This window comes from Oryzias melastigma, unplaced genomic scaffold, assembly GCF_002922805.2.
Source record: "Oryzias melastigma strain HK-1 unplaced genomic scaffold, ASM292280v2 sc00526, whole genome shotgun sequence".
NCBI lineage: Eukaryota > Metazoa > Chordata > Actinopteri > Beloniformes > Adrianichthyidae > Oryzias > Oryzias melastigma.
Window position 1 is genome coordinate 15,701 of NW_023417120.1, and position 10,262 is coordinate 25,962.

Here is a 10,262-nt window from a genome sequence, read left to right on the forward strand (position 1 = left end):
TTGTAGATCTGATTTGTTGTCCAAATCAGTTCATTTTAAACAATCTGATTCAGAGAATAGAGGAAAAAAACAGAGTTTAATTTTATTGCACCTCAACTGGGAAAACATGTGAGGATCAGAACAGCAGAACATGTCAATTTACAGAGAGAAATTGATTGTGATACCAAGACGTTTACAATAGAAACAACAGATAAGAATTAAGAAAGAAATGTTACACTTTCTGATTCCTTCAAGCTTTATTTTACAAAAAAAAATACAACAGTTCCAAACTATAGCTTTTGAAGGTGCATTTGTAAACTCTAACAGGCTGGATGTTCTGTCAGTAGCCTTTCATATAACAACCAATTTTATTTCAAGGTCACAGGGCGAGGTACACTTTATGTTGCGAGAGAATCAAAGGTCATAATTTCACATTTAAATATTCATATACATATAGTACATAAGAAGTTTCATTGCATCGTGTTTATAAGCTTAAAAGTTACATTTATATATAACACAAGATTCATAATGATGTGCCAAAATTATTGAGAACATTTTGAAAATTGGAAAAAAAATTATATTTTATCAATTTCTACTTCTATTTATGTTATTTATATATTTTAGTTACCTGAATGCAGTAAAAGACTGATTATTTATTTCTAAATAAAATGGGTAAATATGATTGAACTCACAAAAAACAAACCTAAAAAAAAAAAAATCTAACTTTAGAAAAATTAAATAAGGTACAAAATACATTGTATTATTTTTAGTAGCTAACAACATTGATTAAAATCTTGTCAGTGGCTTACAGGTTTAGTTCTGTTGTCTCACACTCGTATAAACACAGTCTGTGTTGGAGTCGTTCTTCTGTCTTCTTGATCTGTTGGACCTCTTCATATTTATTGCAGCATAATGGATGTTTTCTGTGTCTTTGTTCTCAGCCTGAAACCAAATTCACAGAAAAGAATTACAGATTGAATGTAGTGTGAATCCAAGATGAACACAATAACTGAAGGGAGAGTCGAATCTCACCTCTGAGGTTCTTAAGGGGGCAGCAGGTGATCTTTCCTCTGATTATGAAACAGAAAAGTTTTAATTCAAGAACACATTTGTTGAACAGTAAAATAAGTTTGTGTACCTGTGGAGGTGTGGTTGTTTCTCTTGTTGATCTTCCACAGAAGAAAAAGCAGAAAAACAACGAGGACGCTCATGATGGTCAATAATCCAACCAAAGTGTGAAGGATCATAGAGTTCAGAGGAGCTGCAGAGTCTGACACCAAAAAAAAAAAATTACATTAAATTAATCTAAACATTGTCTTATTCACAAACTTTATTCTGTAAAGCTAAAGCTCACCTTTGAGGTCCATCTTTCCAAACAGTATGTGTCCACATGAGACAACAGCACAGTAGATCCTGACATGGGAGTCATCCAAGTTTTCCATGGGCAGCTCGTAGAAACAGGTGTGTGTTTTTGTGTTGTTCTTTGTTTTCTCACACTGATCATTCCTGCCTCCATCAGTGTAAATGAGTCCTGGATGAGAGTTTTCAGAGTCTCTGAACCAGTAAACTCTGTGTTCTCCATCACAGCTCCCAGTGTGTACTGTACAGTTCAGAGTCACAGAGTCTCTTGTCCATGCAGCCTCCTGCATGGACGACAAATCTACTGATTCTCTGAGATAAAAAGAAGCATCCTTCACATGGATGGTATAGCTTTTCAAAAATGTTAGTGTGTAAGATCCATAACTAAGACAGTTATAAGTAGCTGAATCTGAAAATTGCAAATTCAAAATCTGTAAGTGATGATTTTGGTGTTCTATGTCCAGTAGGAAACGTGGATTGTTCTTGAATTCACCATAAAAGGTCACTTCTGTGTCATATACATAGAAACTGGATATGAGTTCAGGGTTTTTACCTAAAATTTGCTTGTACCATACTATCCGTCTTGAAATTTGATTTTCAGAAGAACATTCTAAAGTAACAGCCTGACCAACATTGACTAAAAAAAATACATTTTTCTGGGGCACAGAGGAGGACGATTTCGAATAAATCCTGTGTCCTGAAATAAAAAAAAAGAGCAAGAGAGAGAGAGAGAGAGGGAGAGAAAACACATTATATATTCGAAAACCACAAATAGAAGACATTTTCTAAAACTATGCAATCTATGCAAATATTAAAACCATTACTCACCATTTGCTCCGACAAGCAAACATGTCAGAAAGAACACAAAGAGGTTAGAAGCCATCATGGCCTTATTCTCGACTTGAATGAAAATTCAACTGATGGTATTTCACATTTATAGAGACAAGACCGCATTTGATTGGTCCTCAGAAGTGACATCAGCCTTAGGAAACATGATCACATGATCAAAACCACAACCAGTTTTGTGCCTGTACAAATGTGATGGGAGTGTCTACCTGCATACAGCTGAAGACTGATTTTAATCTCATCAGATACACACGTTTTGAATAGTTTTTTTTAGTATATAACTGATTTATACTGCAAATTGTGTTTGTCTTTTTAAGCTAATTTGCTGTGTTGTGTTTTTGTTTGTATAAAAAATTACTAGACTTCTACTTCCTAGCTGAGGTCACAGAGGGTGGAGTTTCTACAGGGGCTGGAGATCTATTGAAAGGACCCAGCCACTGATGAAAGAAGACGAAACAGAAAAGTTTAAACTTCACTTTGTTGGTCAAAGCACTTCCTCTCTCTTCCTCTACCCAAATCATGACACCGGCTGGAAGAGTGTTTTCCAGCAGGTGGTGGAACAAAAGGAGTACAATTCTATGTTCAGGCTGAGCCCAGCCAGGTCCTTTGAGAAAAGGCCCCGCCGCCAGGCACACACTTACAACCAACCCCACCTCCCAGACCTGACTCCTGGTTGGGGCCTGGTGATGTCAGTCCAGACAACTGTCTGACAATTTTCCAGCCTCCAAAGCTTATCTTCTTGTTTGTAACAAAAGAAATTTGAGACTTTGAGACAAAACGTGTTTAAAAAGGAGAAGCTTGCAGGCCTAAGGCAAAAAAGAAAAACAATAGAAAATGAATGGTGTGAAAACTTTTAACAGAATTTTCCGTTACCTGTAAACAAACAATATGGATCAAAGAAACACCTTCATTTCAGAAGTGCTTATTTGACATCCCAACAACAATGGTGGACAAACAGCTCAGGCGCCATACTGGCTTTACTTGGTGTCTCTCAGAGGGGTATTGGAGGAGGTCCCAATGTGGAACTTCAGCTTACTAAAGGGGGACATCAAAGTCTAGAAGCGCTTGGAAAAAAAGGAATGGCATCCCTGATCTGAACCCCAGTTTGACTATAACAAAAACCATGTTTGAACACAGATGTGTCTATCAGTGCACATGGGTCTAGGACACAATGGACAGGAAGATAGGGATTGATTTTGGTTACATTTAAAGTCAGTCAACAGCCATGTGTCTAGGACACTCAGGTAACAGGAGGGCAGAGCTGTCCACTGATCACTACCTGGTGATAAGTTGAGTTAGCAGGCAGGCAAGTAAGCCAAAAGTATGCCGCCAGTAGACTTTGCAGACCCAAACATACTCAACTATCATATCCAGGAAACTTCAAATAGGTACTTAGAAAACAGGAGACACTTTGTTGAGTGGACTATGTTATCCACCTCTATGATATTTGATGAAGTCTCTGGTACCTCTCATGATGATGATGATCTCCAAACCTGTTTGCGATCACCTGAAGTAAGCAACGCCATCAAGGTAAAGAAGATGTCTTACTGAGGCTGGATGTCTTGTGGGATTCCAGAGAAAGCTGACAGGTACGAGCAGTTTAAGCAAACTGTGGCCCGGGCTGTTGTCAAGACAAAAACTCCTGGGAGCAGCTTGGTGAGACCAAGGAGAAATACTCTAGATCGGCCTCAAAAAGATTTTATCAAATCCTTCTTCGCCTTAGGAGGGAAAAGCAGTTTTTGTTGTGGGCGGGGAGCTAGTGGGTACCTGTTAGGTTCAAACAACCTGAAACATTTCTCTGAAAGGAAGANGCATCCACACCAGTCTGCTATTTGTTCCCACCGCTTTGTATGAGTTTATTATTTGACTATATAATCCAGAAGGAGAAGGAAAACTTGAGGATCTCCTCAACCTTGCTTACACCACTTTTGTTGAGGAAGCAAGGACTGAGTGCTCTGATTTGGGGTTGTTCTTTGATGGCAAGGCACCAGGTTTGGATAAAATCCATTCTGAGTACCTCAAGATTCTGAATGTAGTGGGACTGTCCTGTCTTGTATGACTATGGAGCATTGTGCAGCAGTTGGGGACTGTACCACTGGATTGTCACACTGAGGTTGGTTCTCTTAAAATAATGAAGACCTGAGAGTTTGTACCAACTACCAGGAAATCACACTCACCATGGTTCTCGTGAAAGTCTATTCTAGAGTATTAGAAAGGAGAGTTCGGCCAATAGTAGAACCTCAGTTTCAGGAACAATAGTGGGGTTTTTATCTTGGCTATAGAACAGTAATCCACCTACAATCTTTATAGGGTGTTGGAGGGCTTGAGAAAGTTTGATTAACCAATCCATATAAATTTTTTTGGATATGAATGTATTCAACTGCTTTGTGGTTTAATGTCCGGGTAGCCTTACTTAGGGCTATCCTGTCCTTTTATGTTCAGAGCAGGAGCTTAGTTTGCACAGGAGGCAGTAAGCAGGACCTGTTTCTACTGAATGCTATCACAGATTCTGTTTGTAATCTTAATGGACAGAATAACAAGTACTGGAGGGGTACCTGGTATGGGTATTACATGATTTCCTCTCTGCCAGTTGCAGAATTGTCTTGTTGGCTTCATTTAGCCAAGACTTCCAGCTTTCATTGGGACAGTTTGCAGCTGGGATAAAGAAAATTACAGAAATCAGATAAAGAAGACTGACTGATCGTAGAAAAACATTTATTTCTAGCTTCAACTAATGGAATTCAATTCAGTTACAATTTTGTCTGTGATATGGACACCAACATGTTGGAGTCAGACAATGTCAGTAAGCAGTGATTGGCTTGAATTGGTCAGAGTTAACATCTTCATGATAACTACTCTCACTAATCAAGAGTGAGCTTGTTGGAAGTCCACTCTTCTAAATTTGTAAGCAGACACAGGAGAATATATCAGCCAAACTTTTTGAACTTTCGATGCAAGGCCTCTTACTTTTGTTAAGGCATCTGATTGGCCAGTTCACAACTTGAATAACTTGCAATAAAAACGAAAATATCATGAAAACAAGGATGATTAGAGGATGTTAAGATCTATAATGGTTATTCTGGCAAAGTAACTGTTTATTTCTCAATGGAAATCCAAATGATTTTTGCTTCTTGGATCCAGCAGGTACTTCCTGTTTGTAAATTGATGGGGGAGGGATCTCTCAGTCCAGTTCTCTTTTACATTTAGTGGGACACAATAGAGCTCTACATTCACCCTCAGGATCTACTGCATGATCTTTGTGTTCTCACTGTAGGTGTCCACAGTTCTCCTCAAGATCCCACCTAAGAGTCTCCCTCGTATCTGCAGCAGAGCCAAAATCATGAATCATCGTCCCATATGAGCTGTGATCAACTCCTTTCTCAGCAGCTGCTTCTTCATGTTTAGTCCCGTAGATCCTATTCAAACATTCAACACACTGTCCAAAATGATAGTGTTTTTATGTTGTCCATAACAAAATCTACTTTACCAAAATGCCTATGTCATAGCTAATGAAAACATTTCAACAATTCATTTAGATACTATTTTTAGATTAATTATTTTGTCTCATCTACCTATTATTTTCTAACAAATTAAGATTATTTAACATAGTAACAAATTTGGTAAATAAAGATAAAAGCACAATTAGCAGCACTCTATAAAGATTATAAAGTACCAATTCGCAATAAAGGTGTGTGTTGAAAAATGCTAAAAATAGCAGATAGAGCTTAAAAAAGGTGGTGTAATCCATTACAGTTTAATTTATTTCAAAACAACTGATTATCCTGTGTGTAAAATAACATCATATAAGTGACAAATACATTACAAAGGAAGGGTTTCAGTTATGGCTGCACGGTGGCGCGAGTGGTTAGCGCTCTCGCCTCACAGCGAGAAGGCCCCGGTTCGAATCCCGGCTGGGACCTTTCTGTGTGGAGTTTGCATGTTCTCCCCGTGCATGCGTGGGTTTTCACCGGGGACTCCGGCTTCCTCCCACCATCCAAAAACATGCCTCATAGGTTAATTGGCGACTCTGAATTGCCCCTAGGTGTGGATGTGAGAGTGGATGTGTGAGTGATTGCGGCCCTGCGACAGACTGGCGACCTGTCCAGGGTGTACCCCGCCTTCGCCTATCAGTAGCCGGGATGGGCTCCGGCACCCCCGCGACCCCGAAAGGGAAGCAGCGGTCAAGAAGATGGATGGATGGATGGGTTTCAGTTATAACCTCTGTGCTGAAAAAGGCGATAAGTGTGAGAGGAAAACTTCCTTTCAAATGAATGAATAGGAAAACAACATTCAGCCGAACCAGACTCAGTCTGAGTGACTATCTGAGGGTCTGAGAGGACCAGAAAGGGATGGGGTCCTAAAATACTGGAACATGTGACACAAGAAAAATATGTGTTAGTAACTACAGAAATTAGGGAACAGGAAATAGAAGAGCGAACACAAAATCCATTAAACATCTTTGCTAGTTTTATTTTGTGAAATTGAATAAAGTCTTTATTTCACAGAAACATACAATAATTCCAATTACAGCATTATATAAGGAACATTTGTAAAAGAAAACTGTAGCATGCCTGTTCAGTCATCAGACTTTCATAGCTGTTCCACATGTTCATAATTCAGTCCTTCAGAGTTTCCTCCCTTTCTGCAAATTACTTCCGTGGGGAAATTGACTGATAGGATTCAAACTAGGATCTTCACACTGAAAAAAAATATCAATATTTTTTCTTTTGTATCATTCTATTACATAGAAGGAAAGCAATGTAGCAAAATACTAGATTGATAACTTCCGAGAACAACTTAAACAGAAAAAAAGACAATCAAATATGTTTACTTTTAAACATTGAAATCATCTAAAAATAAATGATTCGCCACAAAGTAAAAATAAAAAAGTCAAATTTTTACAACTTTTATGGTATGCATAAAAAAATCATGATACAACCTACTCCTAGACTCAAAAGTTCAGTTCTGTTGTCTCACACTTGAATAAACACAGTCTGTGTTGGAGCCGTTCTTCTGTCTTCTTGATCTGTTGGACCTCTTCACATTTATAGCAGCGTAATGGAGACTTTCTGTGTCTTTGTTCTCAGCCTGAAACCAAATTTGCAGAAGACGATCACAGCATGAGCTTAGTGTGAATCCAAGATGAACATGATAACTGAAGAAAGTTGAGTCTCACCTCTGATCTTCTTAAGGGGGCAGCAGGTGATCTTTCATCTGGTTATTAAACACAGAAAAGGTTTACTTCAAGAACACACTTGTAGAACAGAGAAAGAAGTTTGTGTACCTGTGGAGGTGCAGTTGTTTCTCTTGTTGATCTTCCACAGCAGGAAAAGCAGAAAAACAACGAGGACGCTCATGATGGTCAATAATCCAGCCAAAGTGTGTAGAATCACAGAGTTCAGAGGAACTGCAGAGTCTGACACCAGAAGAAAAAAACTGATTTATTTTAAATTTATCTGAACATTATTTTATATACAACATTTTATATTCATTGAAAGGTAAATTTCACCTGTGAAGTTCAGTTTGGTCCCGTTTCCAAACAGTATGTGTCCACATGAGGCAACAGCACAGTAGTAGATCCCAGCATGAGACTCATTCAGATTCTTCATGTGGAGATTGTAGACACAACTGTGTGTTTGTGTGTTCTTCTTTCTCTCACACTGATCCTTCCTGCCTCCATGAGTGTAAATGAGTCCTGGATGAGAGTCTTCAGAGTCTTTGAACCAGTAAACTCTGTGTTCTCCATCACAGCTCCCAGTGTGTACTGTACAGTTCAGAGTCACAGAGTCTCCTGCATGGATGTTCTCAGAGGACGACTGACCCACTGAAGCCTGGATGTAAGAAGAAAAGTTCTTCACATGGACACTATAGCTCTCCAAAAAGACAAGTGAGAAAAAATCAGATATCATGCAGTGGTAGGTAGCTGTGTCTGAAAAGTGTAAATCACTAATGTTCAAGTGAAAACTTTGTTTTTTTAGGTCCAGTTTAAAGCGTGGATTGTTCTTGAATTCCTCAAAGAAGGTCACTGATGTGCTACGTAAAACAAAACTTAAAATTATTTCAGGCTTTTTTCCCAAACTTTGCTTGTACCAGTAGATTTGGTTTGTTGTCTGATCTTCATAAGAACATTTTAAAGTAACATTTCCACCAACGTAGACGGATAGAAAATCATCTTTCTGCTGTACAGAGGAAGATGATTTCAGATGAATCTTCTGACCTGAAATGAAACAAAATGCACAATATTGTTAACAAAAGTCATAGAAAGATGCTTTGAAATTTATGCAAATATCGAAACTATAGTTTACCATTTTCTCCCACAAAAAAACATGTCAAAAAAAGAAGAAAGAGATTAGAAAACATCATGTCTGGATTCTCGAGTGGAATGAAAATTCAACCGATGGTCTTTCACATTTATAACGAGAAGACTGCATTTGATTGGTTCTTTCAAATGACTGAAGCTTTAGGAAACATGATCACATGATCAAAACCACAACCAGCTTTGTGTCTGTACAAATGTGTTGTCACTCACTTTGAAAGAGTGACTATTGCTTACATTCCTATGTCATTTTTGCAACTAAATATTATCAGATAAAGAAGAGTTTATTTAGAAGAAGACTAACATAAGAAGTTTTTATATTTTGTTCTGCTTTTTTTCCCTTTGTGTGTTTTTGTTTGCATTAAAATTTTTGGAGTTCTGCTTCCTAGTTTGACAACAGACCCTTGTGCCTTTTCCACAGATGGCAAAACAACAGGAAGCCAATTCGGAGCCTCTTCAGCCTGAGCCCAGCTATAGTCTCTTGGGCGAGGGATAGTCACCAGGCACTCACTTACAATCCCCAATTCCAAGCCTGACTCCTGTGTGGGCACCGATTGACATCATGTTGGACGCCTTCAAGTTTGATAAACGGCTTGGTCACACACAGTATATTAAAGACAATAGTATGAAAGAATTGGACTGGTGACCTGTCCAGGGTGTACCCTGCCTTTTCCCAAACAGTAGTTGGGAATGCTCCAGCAAACAAGGAATCACAAACCAGACTGAGCAGATTTTTTTACATGGATTGATGGACTGGCGGAATCAGCAGTCTCAGCATCATGGACCAACTTTCTACAGTGTATCACTTTAGACCTCCAAACTTAATTTTCTGCAAACACTCAGTGAACTCTGATGAAGAAGAAACGTTTTGTAAAAAGACGCACTTGTTTGATAGTCTGATGGAAGACTTGTTTAGACACCACAAGTAGACCAATTCTTGCCTTACAAAGAGTGCTTCAGAACACCCTCAAGAGTTATAAAAAATCTAACTCGTTCGGAAAACTTTATGAAAAAAACTTTGTCCCTCTTTTTGAATCAACCAAAACAGACTTTCTTCGGTGGAACAACCTACCCCTAACACTAATGGGCCGTATTAACTCTATAAAAATGAATGTGCTGCCCAAATATTTGTACCTATTTCAATGTATTCCAGTTTATATCACTTTTTTTTTTTTATTTCTTTGGATNTGCGCCCGCGGCTGGGGGAAGTGCGCCGATGGCGATCGGGCACACGCCTGCGTTGAAGTGCGCCGAAGACAATCGCGCACAAAGCGGGGGTAAGTGAGCCTAGAGCAATCGGGCACATGCCTGCGTTGAAGTACGCCCATGGCAATTCGCACACGTGATTGGGTGGAAGTTATCCGAGGACAATCGTGCACGCGGCTGGGAGGAAGTTATCCGAGGACAATCGTGCACGCAGCTGGGTGGAAGTGATCCGAGGGCAATTGCGCACACAGCGGGGGTAAGTGAGCCGAGAGCAATCGGGCACATGCCTGCGTTGAAGTGCGCCCATGGCAATTCGCACACGTGATTGGGTGGAAGTTATCCGAGGACAATCGTGCATGCGGCTGGGTGGAAGTTATCCGAGGACAATCGTGCACGCGGCTGGGTGGAAGTGATTCGAGGGCAATCGTGCACGCGGCTGGGTGGAAGTGATCCGAGGGCAATCCTGCACGCAGCTGAGTGGAGGTGTGCTGAGGGCAATTCGTGCACGCGGCTGAGTGGAGGTGTGCTGAGGGCAATCGTGCACGCGGCTGGGTGG

General features: G+C 39.7%; 2 protein-coding genes across 2 annotated transcripts; both read right to left on the minus strand.

The window, feature by feature from the left end:
• Positions 1–792: 792 nt before the first annotated feature.
• LOC112139804 lies at positions 793–2,221 on the minus strand. The gene is made up of 5 exons (XM_024262636.1): positions 2,167–2,221; positions 1,334–2,035; positions 1,118–1,240; positions 1,012–1,049; positions 793–921 (listed from the first exon to the last, which is right to left on the minus strand). Exons 1-5 carry the CDS (start codon positions 2,219–2,221, stop codon positions 793–795), a joined length of 1,047 nt encoding a protein of 348 aa, XP_024118404.1.
• Positions 2,222–7,143: 4,922 nt separating this feature from the next.
• LOC112139802 lies at positions 7,144–8,547 on the minus strand. Its single transcript, XM_024262634.1, has 5 exons — positions 8,490–8,547; positions 7,694–8,401; positions 7,469–7,600; positions 7,361–7,398; positions 7,144–7,272 (listed from the first exon to the last, which is right to left on the minus strand). Exons 1-5 carry the CDS (start codon positions 8,545–8,547, stop codon positions 7,144–7,146), a joined length of 1,065 nt encoding a protein of 354 aa, XP_024118402.1.
• Positions 8,548–10,262: the final 1,715 nt, after the last annotated feature.

Excerpts from the sequence above, each read along its gene's own strand:
- LOC112139802 (XM_024262634.1), bottom strand. The coding sequence starts at position 8,547 with ATGATGTTTTCTAATCTCTTTCTTCTTTTTTTGACATGTTTTTTTGTG. Across the intron at positions 8,402-8,489 it reads TTTTTTTGTGGGAGAAAATG|GTCAGAAGATTCATCTGAAA; the intron begins GTAAACTATAGT and ends GTTTCATTTCAG. Across the intron at positions 7,601-7,693 it reads GACCAAACTGAACTTCACAG|ACTCTGCAGTTCCTCTGAAC; the intron begins GTGAAATTTACC and ends TTCTGGTGTCAG.
- LOC112139804 (XM_024262636.1), bottom strand. The coding sequence starts at position 2,221 with ATGGCTTCTAACCTCTTTGTGTTCTTTCTGACATGTTTGCTTGTCGGA. Across the intron at positions 2,036-2,166 it reads TTTGCTTGTCGGAGCAAATG|GACACAGGATTTATTCGAAA; the intron begins GTGAGTAATGGT and ends TTTTTATTTCAG. Across the intron at positions 922-1,011 it reads CCCCCTTAAGAACCTCAGAG|GCTGAGAACAAAGACACAGA; the intron begins GTGAGATTCGAC and ends ATTTGGTTTCAG.